This window comes from Notolabrus celidotus, chromosome 22 (assembly GCF_009762535.1).
Source record: "Notolabrus celidotus isolate fNotCel1 chromosome 22, fNotCel1.pri, whole genome shotgun sequence".
Classification (NCBI taxonomy): Eukaryota; Metazoa; Chordata; class Actinopteri; order Labriformes; family Labridae; genus Notolabrus; species Notolabrus celidotus.
The window spans coordinates 8810455-8829861 of record NC_048293.1 but is presented as its reverse complement, the minus strand read 5'-3'; the positions used below and the strand labels follow the sequence as shown (position 1 = coordinate 8829861).

General features: G+C 42.6%; 1 protein-coding gene across 1 annotated transcript in view; it reads right to left on the bottom strand.

The window, feature by feature from the left end:
- Window positions 1-19407, bottom strand: part of pacrg (PARK2 co-regulated) — a 156582-nt gene that overhangs the window by 57820 nt on the left and 79355 nt on the right. Inside the window, exon 4 of the mRNA XM_034674309.1 lies at window positions 12039-12188. Coding sequence (XP_034530200.1) covers window positions 12039-12188 — 150 coding nt within the window. The remainder of the gene's footprint in view (window positions 1-12038; window positions 12189-19407) is intronic.

Sequence of the window (19407 nt, the reverse complement as noted above, 5' to 3'; positions counted from 1 at the left end):
ATGTACACAGGACACATATAAACACACAGGACACATTACTGGCATTTTGTTCAGTAGTGCTATCCAAAATAGCACTACTGCAAAAGAACAACAAAACCATGGATGCATGTCCACTTATAGTGTCTGTAGAATTATGTGCCCAAATGAGAGAGCTTTAGTTGTTCTTTAAGGGCCTGTGTCCACTAATAACGTTTTTTGCATTGGTAGTGCTCATTTTCATTACAGAACCAACACAGTTCAACATTTGTAGCCCTCAGTGTCCTAAGATCAAGACTGCCCTCTGTATCAGCTGTTTTTTGATGAATTTTACAACTTTTGGAACACTGATACATCCGTCAATGAAGCTCTTTTATTACCTACCAAACACAGCAAGGGGTGTTTGGTGGAGGTCTTAACCACACTTGTGTTTCCAGGGTAAAACTTCCTTCTCTAGAGCTACTGCACAAGCTACAACACCATTTCTATCAATTGTTTTTATTATTTCTTTGTCAAGCTCCATTGAAATAATTTTGCTTCATCAAAGCAAAATGAAGCATACAGAATATTTTATTAGACACAGATGTCCCTACTAAGGGAACTTTCAGAACTTAGTGGAGACAGGCCCTAAATCTTACAATATCTTCCTGAATTCATGAAAATGCAGCAGGGCTGTACAGATACTAAACTTCATCAGATATCATGCAAATAATGTAATTGGTAGCAATGGTGTGTGCCCAGTTCATAAACCACATGTTGGCAACCCAACCTTGTGAGGATAAGAAAAGAGAGAAGACATGACAAAAAAAAAAACAGGATGTTCAGTGGAGTTGTTGTTGTGTTTGCCTGGAGGCCTGTGATGATGTCTGTCTGACTGTTCAGTAAAACATGCAAGCGTTTGTTCTAAATGAACCTGATCGTTCTCCTGCCAGTGGGTGGTCCAACTTAATAAAGTAACATCTGGTTCAATGGATTGACTTTCATTAGCTGTGTACATGCCGGCCAAAAACAGCCACACACATGCTCAAAGAGCCTGATACTCTGAGTTAAGATGCAGTGGATGTTGTGCTCTTCAGGTAAGATACTGGCTTAAAACAGCTGAGTTAATTGTTGAGCAAAATCAGGAAAGTCAGGCGATGCAGTAATATTTTACTTGTTCATTAGGTTTTAAATTAAAGACTATTAATAGCAACAAAAAAAGAAAGAAAATAAGGAAAAAAGAAAGAGTTATCTCTGTCATATTTCTGCAACTGATGATGCTTACACATTTGGAACTGATATTACATGGTCAACATTTCCTATTAGGAAATTCCTTTTTGGAAACTAAACACTTCTCGGTGTTGCTGATCAGGGCCTGTATGCACATCCAGCCATTAGCCATGAAAACGGGCCGTTTGTACTAATGGTGAAAAATAAATGGATTAGCGGTATGCATGAACCAGTTTAACGCCCCAACAAAGCATTACATTTAATGGCTGTAGACCCCACCATTACAGGTGCTAACGGCAGGATTACCGCACCTATTAGGCTGATTAAAGGATGGAGGACATCGTGCTTATGAGTTACCATTTAAGATGAAATATGCGAAGACAACGGATATTTAGGGATCGAACGAATCCTTTGGAAAAGTATGACGATGTTGAAATGTACAGCAAATTTAGATTTAGGAGACGCCACATAATTCTTAGATATCCTACCAGCAATACTGTGAAGTGAATCTTTTCCAAACAACTCCGTTAACAAGTCCTCATCCTTCAATGGGGGGACAGGTGGTCCTCCACCTGGACCACTTTGGTGGCGGTGCTTGCAAAGCCGCTTTCATGTTGCCTATTTTATTTTTTAGGTGTTCGACTGTGCGCTCAGAAACACCACACACATTTACGCAGTTCAAGATCTTAAGCCAAACTTTCCATTTCTCCTTGTTTGTTATCTTTGATGATTGACTTGCTGATAACAGCTGTTTGTTCATTCTATATTCTTGTAATAAAATGTCCATTTCTTCCGCTGAAACATAATTTTTTCTTGATCTTCTCACAGTCATACCGGTACCGCTCGCCATGTTTATTGTTGTTTATGCATAGTAGGCGCAATTTGAATTTGTTGGATCAGGGTTTTCCAGGAGGTTCCCTGGACATATGACGTTTTGCACCAGCCTCGCTTTCATGGCGCAATTAGTTAATTGGCCAATTATTTGCAGTCGTGCATGCGGCTAACGCTACGGCCAAATGGGCCGTTTCATAACGGTACGTTAAGACTAATGGTCCCGTTTGGGTAATGACTGGACGTGCACACGACCCTGGATATTAAATGAAGGATTAGCCTTAACGTATAACACAACTTCTACGATTGCTAACGCATGTTAAACTTCAAAGAAAGGAACAGATATAAATGAGTTGAATACATTTCTACCAACAAAAAGAATTCAGTTTTTGTTTGCACAGTGAAATCTGTTTTTTGTTGTGACTTTTTTTAATTACAAAAATACTGCTTTCTTAATTGAAAACTGTGATGATTTGGGGTTTGGACTAATAAATAAATATGAAAATTTGACTGTCAAAAGCACCAATTAATTGTAGAGTAATTGCAGCAATCATTTTGTGAGTGTTCATCAGGCTTTTCTGTCACATAATAGATGTCACATTTGTGTGAAACTTTGTACAGAAGGTATTATGCACTCATTTTTTGTGATGGCTACAGAAATCTGAGCTGTGGAGCCAGATGGAAACATTAAGGACGCAAGCCAGCAAATAATTGTTGTCTGGACGTTGGACATGAGTTGGCTGAAGACCACCATATGGAGATTTGTGTGAGTTTTGGGGAATGTTGTAAAGGGGTTTGGGGAGGGGGATCTTGAGGAATAGCGTGAGTTCAAATGTAAGAATGGGGATCTATTACATCCATTAGAGATAGTGAGGGCTGTGACTGCTGCATGCTGACATGCCTGTGTGAGAGTGGAGGAGATAAGGTTACTCTGGGGGTGGGGGTGGTAATGGGCTTGGGACAGAGAGGAGACAGACCCCAAAAATGACAGGTGTAGAGGAATTACGAGCCGGAGACTCATTTGAAGATTCCAAAACAGTGATCTAAAAATGTATTTGTATTCCATGTCCATGATTATGTCTCAAGAATTGCATTCTCTTTAGATCTATGTATTTTCCTTGTATATGAAAACGTAGTTCTGTAGTCTGTAAAAGAGTCCAAGATCTTATCTAAATGCTCAAAATTCAGGTCCCACAGTGTCAAAACTACAATAGTTTTCTGTTATCTTTAGTGTACTTGTATATATCCCCACATCTGACAAGCAGAGGGAGGTGATTGTATCCTCCTGTCAGTGGTAATAAAAATCTGTTTTATTTCTATCGTTCATTATGTGTGTCCTTGCCTGGGACAACAAGTTAGGATAGACTGTAGAAATGCTATTAGTTATTTGTTTTGCGAAATTGTGCCTGTTTTCACTTTCAATCAGCGAGCCTGTTCGTGAAGGTGTGGCAATTTATAAAAGCTGACAGGCAACCTGGCGCAGGGTGCAAACACTGATCCAAAGCGGCCTGGACACACACTGCACACACACCAGCTTTCTGTCGCTGGGCGCCTGCGGAGATGTCAAACACAATGATGTGGTGAGGGGGCTGCAGGAGAGCTCCCTGTTCGTTACGAGGAAGTCATGACACACAAAGGCACACACAAGGACATAGATTCATGCACGAGAAGAGGGACTAAATCGCATCAAAAGGCGGCACACTCATTGGCTATCGAAAGGCTGACCTCGACACAAAGTCTGAAAGGAATATCAATGAAGCAACCTCAACAACCTGAGCCAAGTTCACACCTGAACCATCACCTGTCTTTAGCATACACAGCTAATGTTCACACTATTCATCTCACTCTATTGTCTAATTTCGACAACTCGATAATTGTGTTACACATGTCAGGCCCCCGGAGTCCGGACAATCCTGCGAATCGTTTCAAAGTGCCCCAAATTCATTAATTACAGAGTGTGTTAATCTCATTGAGATGGGTAAGGAATGGAGAGAGGAAAAGGATACTCATAACTCATCCAATTAGGTAATTGACTGCTGCTTGGATTAGACGGGAAGAAAGAAGAAGCCCTCTGAGGTTGAGGAGCTCTGCTTCCGTAGTCGGAATACAAACACAGTCATCTACAGATTACAAATAAGTATGTGTTAAATCTCATCCTATCATTTGAGAGCTCATCATTCACTCAGAGCATTAACGTCTTATCGCTAGTCTACCTATGAATTCTCCAGGTTTAGGCTTTAGTATTAAGTACACTACATGGAGACAGGTTGACTGGTCCCGTAAGGTGATCAAGTATGTGTAGGTGTGTTAAATACTGCTGTGTTTCTGCTCTCTTAAGGAGGGATCTACTTAAGACTTTCACACTAGAGCCATTTTTAGCATTTTAAAAGAACCCTGTTTTAATTGATTTTCATGTCGCATACAGCTAATGTGTTCATTCCAAATTCAGCTAAAGGAACTTATGTCACAGGATCTCATGTTCAGAAAGTATACTACTCTAATTTTTATGTCCATGATGACATAAGGAAGAAGAAAACAGGACAATTAACTTTACTTCGGAGGCACCTTGTTTGATTTTCTGCGCAATATTTAAGTATAAATCATCCAATGAGAATGAGGTTGTTGAAGGTTTACAAGAAGGCTGTAAAAGTGCTTTTAAGGACAGTATTGAGAGCCAATTAAGTTATGTAAGTGTAATGAAATCAATGCCAGAGAAAGGGACACGGAAAATGACAATTACACAATAAGGATATATTATAAGCAGAAATGACACACTGTTGATCGGTCGCGCTGACCTGGACTGAGGTTAGCAAGGACATGCAGGTGCTGCTGGCCAGCCTCTGAACACTGCAGCAATCAAATTGCTACTCTGTTTAAGATGCAAACTGCCTGAGCAAAGAAGCCAAATTCTATTTAATTGTAAGTATACTGCCAGCCGCAGGGCTCTGTGCCATTTAAAGAGTGGATCCCCTAATTCCCCTAAGTGCTGCACATTGCAAAAAGCACTATGTACAAATTAATGAACAAATCAACACACACAAAGCCAAGTTTAAACTGAGGCACTCCTCTCAAGCAATTAAGGAAAGTATATTATCTAACCAGATGGAACAATGGAGGCACAAATATGTTCCAGCTGGAAAAAGGAAGAGAGAAACATGACCATTTCAGTCTGCTAAGTAAAAAGTTTGAGAGGGTCAGTCATAGACCAAGAGTATGATGTGTATGTGTGTGTGTGTGTGTGTGTGTGTGTGTGTGTGTGTGTGTGTGTGTGTGTGTGTGTGTGTGTGTGTGTGTTTGTGTGTGTGTGTGTTTTGGTAAAGCGGTCTGCCTGTCTGCCTGCAAAGCAGCCCAGATTATGCATGAAACAGGCTGCTTATCAGCTGACCTTTAAATTGGAGCCGCCGAGCGACTGCAGGCCCAAGGGCTGACGCTCATACGTGATTGGCTGCTCCGCCTCAGACCTGCTGACAATAGAAATTAACAGAGCCAGGTGGGCATATCCGCAGGCGGCAGAGGTATAAGAGTGGAGAGTGGAGGGAGATAGGGGGAGATGGGGACTGCATTAATATAGAAATATGTTTCCACTATTTTCCTCAACTGTCTTTTCTTAAGCTTCAGAAGAGGAGGAAAAAGTCATTATGTGCTGTGAAGCATGCTAACGGTGGAGCAGGTAAGAACAGAGGAGCTCGGTATTACCGGGATTTCATCTCTCACTCAATCATGCTATCTTTCCTTCCATCTCTCCCTTGTTTCACTTGCTCTTTCTGTATTTTAATGGCAGAGGGGTCCTGGCAGCCTGTGATTGCTTGATAGATAGATATCTCCTGTTGAAGCAGGGTGCATGGAGGAGGAGACAGGGGGGCTAGGGATGAGGTGTGTGTTCTGTTGTCCGCGGGGACAAGGAGCTCTCTGTGTCAGTGGAGGATGATGGATTACAAGGGGTCCCCAGGTTTATGTGTGTGTATGTGTGTCCATGTTTATGTGTGTGGCCGCCTTTGAGTAGCTATGTACACAGTGAAAGCATGACAGTGAATTAATTTCTCTGGAAGGCAGCTGGAAAAGGTCATTAAATAAAACAAATGTTTGTGGATGGGAATCCCCAGGAATTAACTTCAGACATATACATAACTGTGCTGTGCTTTGGCAGTAAATAGAAGCATTATGCTCTATTGTGGTCTAGAGGACAGGTGGTTAAGGACAGGGGCATACGCTTGGCCTTCTGTCAGATTAGAATGAGTTGAAAAAATGTGTGTATTTGTGTGTTGAGGGGCAGTTCATACATGACAGAAACATGTAACGTTGATGGAGTGCCCCTGCCTCCTTTTTCTGATCAGGGAGCAAAAGGGATTATGAGGTCAGCCAACTTCCTGTTGACTCCCATTCCAACAATCAGCGTGGGCTGAAACTGATCTGTTGTATTTACAAAGACATCCAACATGAGGTGCAAGAGTGTGTGTATGCATGTGTGTCATGTGATACATAGAAAAAGCAGGACCGCAGGGGGAAGACAGAGTGGCCAGAAACAGCACTGCATCCGTCACCAACACAAAAACCTCACCAAGCACACAAGACAGAGTGCCACTATCACAACCTGTGTGTGTGAGTGCTCGACTGTGTGTGTGTAGGCTCAGAAACATGTGGGTGACACCTTATCATAGCTGGCCACATTCCTAGCAGGATGATAAAAGAGGCCAAATGAACCAGATCACTGCAGTGTGTGCGAGCAATATAGTGTTTGTGTGTGTTAGAGAGAGAGCTTGTCAGTGATGAATGGGAGTTTAAGGACCTACACCTTACAGATAAGCAGAGAAAATCAGCAGGACCACAATCAACAACATCAACAACAGCAACGGTTCAATTCTAGCTAAAATAAAAAGCCAGAAGAGCTCTCCGGGCAAAATTCAGCTACATCCAGACACAATGAAAAGCCTTTCAGTTGCTGAAGATGTCAGGAAAAACATCCCCTAATAGAGCCTGAAGCAATGTTTGATTTACTAGTGTAATAAAAACAGTGAGCATAAATGAGAGAAATCACATTTGCTACCAATTAGTTCACCAGTGAGCCGTGATTTCAGCTGTTTTCAGCTGTTTTCAGCCTGTCCTGGTAACTGGATGTGTATCTTTGCATTTTAATCATCATATATGCAGGAGATGGTAAACATGTTGCCACATCTGAGTGACGTGCAAAAGGCAGAAACTATTGGAAAACACCAGGTAAAAACAGATATACTGTATGACTGTGTTTGTTGGCAGACACGCAAAAATAATTTGTAGAATAAATAAGAGCACCTTACTATAGCACTAGACTGGGGTTGCACAAATTCAGCTTTTTTACCCTCTGTTATGATGACATCTCAACTTAAAATTTAAGACACAGGCTGCAATCCAACACCAATGCCCTCTTTAATATCTAGCTAAAACTTTAAATACAAAAATGGGCAGATAGGTAAACATGAGGGGGGGGGGGGGGGGGGGGGGGGGGAAATCAGGGATTCAGTAGCTAAAATAAGGCCTTTCAGACAGAAGCTGAATTGAGGGTTTTTACAGAGGTCAGCCTGAGATAAACGTAAAGTTTATTGAGCTGTAAATCATGCAAAGCTCTGACACAGCTATCAGAGAGGCTATATATAGCCTGCAAATGTGCATTATACCCCCTCTTTAAATTAATATACTTATGGATAGCACATTAAAAGGTCGTTGTATATAAATTATGATCTTAGGGGGTTAGAGAGAGTGTTGGGGTTCTACAACATAACAAGGTGAAAAGTGAACCAAAGTGAGATCCTTAATCATCAACAAAAACTTTCTTATTTTCATTTACTTTTTTGAAGCACTTTGAATTGCCTTAATGCCAAAATGTGCATTACACATAAACTTCACTTGCTTTTTTTTATTAGCAATAAAAAATAGAAAGTAGTGAGGGGGATAGTCTGAGTTCATAATGTTCAACTAACCAAATATAAACAAGCACAGATGAGATGGTATCTCATAGTGCTGCACAGTTTGGTAGTACTTTAAACCCATAGGCTGTATAAATAATGGACGTAGTATCCGTGACGTCCCTTATCTGTTCCTAAGCGCTGTTTTGAAGCCAATTGTCGGCGGGAGCCATATTGGTAAGGCTGAACTCAACCAAACTTAGTGTGAGGTAAAGAGGCGAGCTTTGAGCCTCCTAGCCAACCGCTATGGGTTCCCACTTGTCAGTCAAGTCAGTCAGGCTGTAAACATGTTTATTTATGCTGCAAATATCGTCTTTTTTTAATTGGTGTGTATGTGGTTTCTGATGTTTCTGCAACCAGCCTCAAGCAGATGCTCAATGAATTGCAGTTTATAACACTTCCACATGAGCTTCATATTTTGAGACTGGAGGTTGCCACTTGGTTAAACCAGAAAATGGAGAAATATTATTTGTTGGCTGTGTCAGCTGTGTCAACTAACCACTGGATGGGAGCAATGCACAACCAGCATAAATTTGTTAACCTGCAAGGACGATGAATGCTAGTGGTGCTAGCTCTGCTAATGTTAGGCACACTCTGCAAAAGGTGAATCATTTAACTTGCGAACTCTGTGGTCCTGTGTTAAGCCATGTAAAGTAAATAGTGCTTCCTTACTCTCAGATTAGGTGCTAATATGCATGCTTATAAGCTAATGAGGAAAAATGTAAAAATTTAAAAATATGAAGTGCATAGTGTTAGGCAATATGACAACATGCTTAACTAAATGCAACTGGTAGAGAAAACACAACATTTTATAATGAGAGTTAAAAAAAAGTGAATTAGATGTGGCTCAACTATGTTTGTCCTTCTTCAGGTATTGAAATTTGGAACTCATTCCGTCCCATGTTAAGACGAGAGATCATTTTGAGCGTTTTGTTTTCCCTGCTGCTTCATAAAAACTTAAAAAACAAAACCTCATTGTCTCCTTCTCTGATGACGTACAGTAGATGAGTTTCCTTCCTTCGAGCCCAGAAGAGGAATTTGCTGGATGAGGGAGCACATCTCTCCTTCATAAGGAACGTTGTTGCATTTCATTAGGGATAAGATTCATCACAGCAAGCAAACAAGAGAGCCGTGCAAATCGCATTGGAGGAATTCCTACACTGTCCTCAATATTCTCTCTCTCTCTCTCTCTCTCTCTCTCTCTCTCTCTCTCTCTCTCTCTCTCTCTCTCTCTCTCTCTCTCTCACATACACACATATTCACACACAAAGAGGTGATTCGCAAACGCCACAAAGCAAACAAAAGCTGAGAGAGCTGATTCAGGAGACAAAGGGGTACATCAAGGACGGTGATACTATGTGATTGCTCATTATTGTGCACTTCAAAATGACGTATTACTGTGGCAGTGCTGAGAAATGCATCCGTTTGCCTGGAGTTAAACAGGCACAATTTTTTTCATTGAACAATAGAGCCATTCCTTTCAACAGAAGCCGGGATCCCAGAGAAGCTGAGCATGTGAGCTCTGAGTGAGCTCTCCTGGTCAGAGGTCCAGTGCTCTGTCAGAGTGAGAGAACACCCAAGGGTCCATTTTGGAGATGGCTGTTAAGTTCAAGCCCTGACCCCGGAAAAATGGCTCAGATAAGGCCTGTATACAGACCAATTTAACAGGTCACAACCCTGTCTGAGCATGGGAGCGACACAGTGGGAGTGTGTGAACACAGCCTAGGGGATCTGTCCCATGATGAGATGTTGGTGATATCTCAGTGTAGCCCCGAATCCCCGGCTGTCAGCCTATTGATTCACAGCTCCGACAACCGGGGAGACAGAGTCAGGGTGTGTAGCCTCAGCTGGGACAACGTGTGATTATATGGATGCTGTGAATGTGCGTGGTTGTGAGCATGTAGTAGCAGTCTAGTGGAGCATTGTGTGCCAGAGGCCTTGAAAAAAAAGAGAGGCAGAGGCAGAGGCAGAAAAACTGGAGCCTTCATCAACAGCTGCCTATGGGACACAACAGATCTATTCATGACGGATGTACATAAACGTAGACACACATACACACACACTTGGCACATGCTGGACAGTGGCCTGCTTGTGACTCAGGAGATAAGAGGGATGCCATGCGAGCTCTGAGAGTTACAGTGTGGGAGAGCCAAAGGGAGATGTTACCACACACTACGAGGCAGTCCTCTGTGTCTTCTACTGTATTAAACACAATGATCGTGCCTGTCTGCTAGAGGCTGCACGCTGGCTCTGGATGAGACAGCCGACTGAGCGTGGGATGGAGCTGGAGGTGAATGTAAGAGATATTAGATAATAGATGGACTTCAATACAAGCTTTGATATTGATATAAACAAGGGACATAAAACAGGGGAGAGACAGAGGAAAAGTGGGAGAGGGAGAGAGAGAGAGAGAGAGAGAGAGAGAGAGAGAGAGAGAGAGAGAGAGAGAGAGAGAGAGAGAGAGAGAGAGAGAGAGAGTGGGAAAGAGTAAGAGAGAACAAAAAAAACTGAAATATATGCGTATTAGAGAGGAAGAACAGAGAGTTCTGGTTCACATAATGTTTTGTCCCCAGAAGAGAAGCGTTTATTCTCCGTATTTGAAGTAGTATCTTTATGTGTTAGCAGGGAGTGGGTGGTGCAGGACTTGGATTGACAGCTTATCCAACACCAAAGCTCCAGATGGAAATTGGAAGAAAATAATAACACTAAAAAATACTATCTTTGTGACTTGATGGCTCTTCACTGGAGTTAAACTTTTTGTTTCATTCAACCTCAGCTCGAAACCAAAGTTTTGAAAGAGAGAAACTCTCCCGAATGCCCACAAAGTGCTGAGCAGGAAGTCCTGTCCTTGTTTAGCAGAGTGGCTCCTGTGCCTTGGCAGCTGTATGGACCCCTCTCTGGCCCAGACTGGTCTCTCTGGGAGAGGTCAATAGCAGGAACGTCTGCCAGGTGAGAGGTTGGCTCAGGTTTAATCGATGCTCGCCAGAGGAGGACAGAGAAGCGAGCGGGCCGGTAGACAGGCCGGCACAGTAACTACCAGGCGGAGATAAAACTATTCCTGGTGGGGTTCACCGGCCAACTGCTGAGCCTGTGCCGTGGCGGAAGAACTCAGGCTTCAAAACGGTTTAGGGAATTGATTTGACAGCTAATTTACAGAGGAGATTTGCATACGGCCATGTGCTAATAAGGCAGGCTTTTCTTTGCCATCTTTTGTCTTTCCCTGCTATCTCTTTTTCGGCAGTCTCCTTCCTTTTTTTAGGACCTCAGCAAATAGTAACAGATAATGTAAGCGAATTAAGAAGACAAGAGATTCAAATTGGATATTGATTAAGAGGCTAAAGCCTTGTGTTTTGTCCTGTTAAAGCCTGTGTTTAAATGATTGATTCGCAATGTCACTCTCCGCATCCTACCGGCTGTGTGGGGACGCTGTGTTTGGGATTGCTTGTGCCTCTAAGCCTTCAATGGACCCACATCATGTCACACCACACTAAGTGCTTTGACACCGCCACACAAAGAGCCCTGCCTATCTGATGCCAATCTCCCTAGGTCCTGGTGTCACCCAGGTAGAGGCTTTCAGAGAGAGCAAGGACAAAGTCTCCTCAGCAGCCACGTACAATGCAACCTGACTGACAGCAGAAAGGACAAAATGGAGCTCCTCTGTCAAGAGGATGTTTAAGTGGTGGGAGGAGGAGAGAGAAGGGATTCAGGTACAGGCTCATTCAGTGGGTCCACAGTGAGAAAGAAAAGGTAGAAAAGAGAATGCTTTCTGCTTGGAAGACTTGCAGTCGCACAAGAAGAGACACTTGACATCTGCATAGTGTTTTCCAGAATGGAACACCTCAGTGGAATCAAAGTATCACAGCTTTAACACGGTGTGCATACTTCCCATGAATACCCATCACTTCCTTTCAAAAGCCCAAAAAGTGTCTTCAGATTGATGCATTAGCAGTACTAGCACCCAAAATGTTTGATAACACAAAGGGACATGCTCACACAATGACCACTCCAAAAAAGCACAGCGGCACGTCACGCCAACACACCATCTGTCCATGAATTAACACGTTCTGCACGGCCAGGACTCACTGTTCATGTTCTTGAAGAGGTTGAAAATAGGGAGGATCTGTCTGTAGTACTGCAGGAGAGCCTCTCCCACCATGTCCCCGGACATCACCAGGTGCTGCAAGACTTTCAGGGTGGTGCAGATCACCTGACGGTTCCTTGTGTTCAGGGCATCTGAGGGGAAGGACAGAGAGCAAAGGACAGAAATCAAGGCTAAGTTAAGTGTGGAGATTCAAAGAAAGGCTGCATGAAAAATGATTAGTAAGATTTCAAAACCAGCAAACTAGATTTACAGGTTGTTTGTTCAGGCAGGTAGCTGTACCATAAATAAGTGCTTCTTGACAACCGCAGCTATATGGTACATAAGAGTGTATTACGTCGACTCATACAAACACCAAATTACATATAAATCCTCAGCTCCACACACTTCCTTTCCCTTGAAAGCCTTTCCTTTATAGCTGTGTTTTGATTTAGACCTGTTTTTCCTGCAATCAGTGATTTCAAATGCACTGGGGAGGCTGGAGTAAGTGAGAGCCAATCACTGCGCTATTTGGCCTACAGCTGCACTTAACTCCATTTCCCACTGATAGAGAGAACAAAAGGGAATGATGGCGGGAGAGATGGAGGGCTGCAGAGATCAAGAGAGACAAATTCAGAGAGAGAAGGAAGGAAATGAAAGAACAAAATGTCAAAAAGAGACATAAAGCGGTGTGACAGGCAGAGGGCAAAGGGTTAGAAAATTACTGCGATTAGCAACTAAGACTGACATATTTTTCTTGTTCTTTGAGCGTGATTTATTTGTGCTCTTTTAGTTTGATTTTTACTGTGAGTTTTTGCACAAGTGCCCGTAATTCCCTTTTGTGCATACTGTCAATTCCCAACAAGCAAAAGCTGAGCTAAGAAAACAGATCTTTGCTATCTCTCTTAAAAAATACTTTAAACAGTTATCTGTCGCTCACTTTCACTTAAAGAGGATGGTAATAGCATCCCAATGCCTATTTTGCCAGTAAGCACCCACGACAAAGAAAATGAAAGGCGTAAAAAAAAACTATTCAAAAGAAAATAGAGCGTGAGCAGTGACAGAGAGAGGTGGTGGTTGAAGGAGAAGAGGAGAAATGTTTGTCAGGTGAGGAGGGACAGGAAGAATGAGAGACAAGAAAGAATTACGTGCTAATTATTAAAAGAAACCCTGACTAATGACAACGACTGTTACCTCAAGAGCAATTAAGTGTTTGTCAAGTGTTACACACACCACAGCAGAGTGAAGCCCTTGATTCTGATTGCTCATTGCATGGAAAGAGTTCATACTGACAGTCTGTTATTTATTGATAAGTGACCAGGCTGTCACTAGGAACACAGCTCTGATCACAGACTCTGGAGGACTGACTGTTACCATATACAGTACATGTGCAGAATGAAGTCTGCTACATTTGATGTTGGTTTGTTTTTTTGTTTTTGACTTCCTGATGAAGGCTGGATGCCAAAACGCGTAGTAGTGTGCTTTTGAGGTCAACATGACCATGCCATGAGCATAAAAGCAGGGGCGCCATTGGCCTAATAGTCTAAGCACATGCCCCATATACAGAGGTTTCAATCCTCATCTCAGTGGTCTCCGGTTTGACTCCTGGCCTCAACCATTTTGCTGTATGTCTTCCCCAGCTCTCTACTTCCCACATTTCCTGTCTTTCTTCAGCTGTCCGATGAAATAAAGGCAAAAATGCACCAAAAGTATATTTAAAAAAGTGGAAAGAAAGGCATTTTAAATGGAGCGCCGCCTGCAAGCTAGTTCAGGCAGACAACTCAAGCCGCACTCATCATACTGACACGTCACCACCTCTCCATCAGCTGATCTCAACATCCTCATTCGGCGGTCTATTTAAACGGCAAGCCTCCCTGTCTCTGCCTCTGCTTGCAGTGCTCCTGCTGTTCTGCTCAGTGCTGTGTGAAGTTTGTCCCCACCTCCTCCCCGGCTTCCACCTGCGGGCTCCGGGGGGGTTAGTCCTATCTCATTGCTCCTAATGTCTGCATTTAAATAATCTACGAGGAGTAATGAAATTCGGAGCCCACACGCCAAACACAATACTGTATGCAGCAATAAACTTATTAAGTAAACGTGAGTTGTCTGACTGAACTGTATTAAGGGAGAGCCTTGGAACTTGTTCTTGGTGTTCTAATACCTCTTTTCCACCGAGGCAGTTTCAGGGCCGGTTCGGAGTCGATGCTCAATTGAGATCCATTTTTTTGTGTTTCGACTGCGAGGGAACCAGCTCCCAGGTCGGGAAAACAGGTTCCGGAGCTTGAACCAAATCTCTGCTGGTCTACAGCCGCAGACCGCTTACGTCAGGGGCGGAGGTAGGGGTTCAGGGGGCTGAGTTGCCATGACAAAAAAGAGAAACCAAACGAGTTTCCACCATTTTCCTGAAGCGAAACAATGACAAATGGATTCCAAGGCTAAGCAGTGGTCAGCCAGGGAAGTTCTCATCAGGACCTTGTGATTCCGAAAAGCCAGGAGCAACACCAGCAAACATGCTACGTTGTCCGCCATTGTTGTTATTGTGAGGGAAAGTTCACATTAGCGCTGCAGGGAAAAGTGGTCACGTAGAAGTGACGTCATGACGTTGCAGTTCCACAGGCTCGATCACGTGGAAAAACAAGCTGGTTCTTAAGTTAAACAAGCTCTGAAACCAGCGCGAGCACCAGCACGGATCTACAACCAGGTTTGCGTTGGTTGAAAAGGGGTATTGGACTGCATTTATCCCGATCCAAAGAGCCCCTCAAACTTGCACCTTTTTGAGTCCATCAAGCGCCCCTCCCTCTGTTTGTTTTCAATTGGGAAAATTAGGAAAAGAGATGAAACAGTTCAGAAAGGAGAGAAGTTAAAGAAACAAAAACTGTGGTCTATGAGAAATCTACAAGACTGTGGATGGCACATGAAGTACACAGTTTAAGGAACACTTTATAGCAGGGTTTCCCAAAATATTCAGCCCACGACACCCAAAATATAGCTTGCTAAAGACTTGCGACTCCCAAAGTCTACCTACATGGCCATGTGGCTGTGTTTCCTGTTCTGTTATGAATTAACCTGTTAATGATGCTTTGATAATTTACTGTTAACTAACCCTAACTCTAACCCTAACCTTAGGAGTCAACTGGCAACAAAAAAAGGCAGAATACTAATAAGATAAGATAAGATACTCATTTATTCGTCACACAACGGGGAAATTCATGGAGTTACAGCAGCAAACAAGAAAGTGTACAGTACAAGAATTTCAACAAGAATATATATTTAAAAAAAATGTTCATCAACGACGACAGATTGGCCATAATTCTCCTGTCAGCCACCACCTCCACAGGGTCCATGAAAAACTATGCATTTGCAAGGTTTTATTGCAAATGCAAATACTATTTCTATCTATATTTTGACAACAGTGAGTAAAATATGCAATTTTAGATTACATGAAGGGTTTGGTAATCAGTTTTAGATACCCTTTCTGTTATACTGGTTAAAATGATCTTATGTCCCGATGGCAATCAATACATAATATGTTCTTAAAAAAGAGCGAAAAAAAGCCGTTATCTACAGCCGGAGTAAGTTTCCAAGTTCCACCATTTTCCAAAGTTTCTGCGTTGTGCTTTGCTAGTCTGGCCTGAACTGTTGGCTACAATGTGACACTGCCCCAACAATTTCCAATGGTACTGCAATATTTGGTCGGTATCTGTACGCTTCCAGAAAACACAAAGAAATATGGCCAAGTACAGGCGAAAGACTGTGTTCTTAAAAAAGAGCGAAAAAGAGCTGCTATCTACAGCCGGAGTAAACCTGGGAAAACACCAACCAATCCCTGCCATCAGGAGCCAAATTATGAAACCAATCAAATCCCGTCCTACTGTTCTGCCCGCCTGCTGTACTTACATTTCATGTTTGTTTGTGTTTTTAACTTTCACTATGATAATGTTTTGGTGTTTCCTACCACTGAGTGAGACACGAGTTCACGTAGTGCAAAACACAAATGATGTGCTGAGGACCGGTTTTGAATCAGTCACGATCATATGGTCGCGAATCAGTGGTGCTCGTGCATGTGAGCGGGGGCGTCGTTTTGGAGGAGCTCCGAGGGGAGGGGGGGAGGGGTTAGACGGAGTCCTGAGGAAATGCTACATTCAAATTCATGCTAGAAAGAAAACCTGGAAGACATCTTGTGATCCCTTACCAGTGTCTCATGACCTGCAAGGGGGTCCCGACCCCACTTTGGGAACCCCTGCTTTATGGGATAAATGGAACAGAAAATATCACAGAATCTGACAGGGACGAGGAAGAAATACTCAATCAGGTGCGATGCTGATTCACGCGCCTCATACTTCCTTATCAGAGGACATGTTTGGTATAATGTGCTTGATATCAGCTAAGGTAGCTTCTTTTCAGGAAGCTGCAGAGTGAACAATTAGTGTGAGCGCAAGACTATTCTCAATGGAAGATATATAGTCATTTTTAAACCAATGAAATAATTCCCATATCAACATTTGGTGTAAAATGACTGACTTATCAAGTAAGTGGCATGTAATAAGCAAGATGATGTTTGGTGAGTGGGATGGTGTAGCAGAGAAACCACTTCAGGGGGAGAAAAGAACCCCTCTTATCTGTTTGTGTCGAGCAAATAAAGTATTAGAAGTTGTTAAAAAACACGGGTGACGTAACAAAGCATAAGCAGTGTCAGTGTGACGGAGAATTTCAGTGACATCCTAACAATACCTCTCCTCCCCGGCACTATATTTAAACAGACAGAGAAGACTGAGTGAAAGAAAAAGACAGCAACAGCCTGAAAATATTGTGTATGACAGTAAGAGCACTCAGAGACTAACATAATGCATCATCCATTGCCTGTGTTAAAACAGCTCATATGCAAATACAAAGCTGTCACAGTCACACACACACACACACACACACACACACACACACACACACATTAAAAGCAATGAGAGGAAATGTCAGCCTCAGTCACGAGCACAGGCAGTGCTAAACATGGCAGCATTAAAATAAGAATGGAGTCATACAATGGAGAGGAGTCACACAAACAAGAAGAGGCTGATAGGTAAAAGAAGAAGGGTTCATCAAAGCGCATTCATGCAGAAAACATGAGACTGAGAAAATGACCGTTTGAACAAGGTCTATTGTTTTGTACCCATTTGAGTGTCTGACAATTTTTCCAAATACTGTCTTCGTCAGTGACAGAGAGTGTTTTGTGTGTGAGGCCTACATAGAAGACCAGCAGTGGAGACGATGCTGAATGAGCAAAAGCATTGTGCTCCGTGCCATCTCTCCATCTCTGCCATGGTGTGTGTCCCCGGACAGACGAGCACTGAGATATCTGCCATCGCTGAGATAAGGTGGAATGTGGAATGACAGGAATTTCAAACCTACATAACAAACAATGAAATTCTAATTACCAGCCACCGCAAACAATTTTCCCTGCTGTGACATTTGGACCGCGGGACTGTTCAATTATTCATCGGCACTCTCGCCTTGCTGAGAAAAAAAAATGAGAGAAAAGGAAAAATTAAAAGAGAGAGAGAGAGGGGACAGCAGCCGAGGGTCTGATGTATTAATGCTCGTATAAAACCTGTGTTGGGACAAATCTGAATAAAGTAATAATCTATTCATGCAAGGAGCTGTTTTATATTCAATGTGAATACAAAACAATGGTGACCTTATATTCCGTTTCCTGTGAAATGTGGCAGGCAGGGTGGCACGTTGGAGAGTTTAGCTGTGAATTGTATAAATATACCGTTCAGATCAGAAGAAGATGTTCCCGGGCTGAGGCGTAACTGAGGATCTTCTTATAATGAAAGTCTCATTTTGATTCAAAGCTGAACAAATGTTATGCCAATCAGCTGAGGCTCAATGGAGGCATGGCTCTGAATCCTCCTCCCTATTTAAGGAGCCAGAAAACCCCAAACCACAGCGCTTTATATTTACATTTTAACCTTTCTTCCTAAGTCACCGTGGTACCCTTTAGCTGAACAAGACTTTTTTTTCTGTCCTTACTTACAGAAATACTGCTTTTTTAAATTAAACAATTTGCTATATTTATGCCCAGCCAGCTTTAAACATATTTTACAGATAGTTTCTTACAAAAAAACGCAGTTTGAGTAAATAAAACAGCTTCTAAAAGTTACTAAAATGACTTAAGGCTAGGGTTGGCAGTCACGGAACTCTAGCATGAATTTGAATGTAGCATTTCCTCAGAACTCCGTCTAGAAGAAGAAGAAGAATGTACTTTATTAATCCCCAGGGGGAAATTCAATTTTTTCCACTCGTGTTATTTTTCGGTCATGCTACACGCACAGTTTTTGGTATATACATACAATGCACACACGTGCAGTGGACATGCACTTAGGGAGAGATGTCACAGTGAGGATGCTGCCATCAACCAGCGCACCCCAAGCAGTTGGGGGGTTTGGTGCCTTGCTCAAGGGCACCTTGGCAGTGCCCAGGCAAGTGAACCTCTCCAGCCACTAGTCCACTTGCCAAACTTCATCCATACTGGGACTCGAACCGACAACCCTTCGGTTCCCAAGTCAAGTCCTTATGGACTGAGCTACTGCTGCTCCAATCCGTTGGTTTCATATTTTGGACCCCAAAAACGGGGATTGGTTGGTGTTCTCCCAGGTTTACTCCGGCTGTCAATAGAAGCTTTTTTTCGCTCTTTTTAAAGAACATATTATGTATTGATTGCCATCGGGACATAGAGATCATTTTAACCAGTATAAAAAATAGTGTATCTAAATCTGACTACCAACCCCAGCTTTAAATGTTTAGTATCCTTAGCTATAGTTGAGTGTTTCCTGTTTTTCTCCCACATATACGGCAGTTTCTAACATGGGATGAAGGGCACAGGGTGTGTATTAGGAAAAAGTTAAGTCTTTAAGTCACTGAGGACAGGGCCTTCGAGTAAAATGTCAGCCAGAGCCTTCTTCATTGTGTATTCTCATTGGGTGACCTGCAGTCATCATCAAAATTCACCAGGGTCTGACGTGACTCAGTCGCTCTGCAGATAAGAGCCTGCCAGCCACATTGAAGATGTATTAACGTCAGAGGAGAAAAATATATATCTTGCCATTTTAGACTGCAGACGGCTTTTTACTTTCTTCCTCTTCCCGCCATCCCTTCTTCTTCCCTGCTCCATGGAAAAGTAATTAATCTGCAACAGAGACACGGACTGGCGGCTTTGCCTTGTGGATGGAGAAACAGACCTGATTTTTAATAAACCAAGAAGTTAATAAGGAGCAGGCCATTTAAAATTCCATTATCAGTGCAAAGAGTGTGTTTTCATGAGGAGCATAACCATCACCTTTGCTCTGGCCTCCCACAAGCAAATGACAAAAAGTGCTGAGAGGT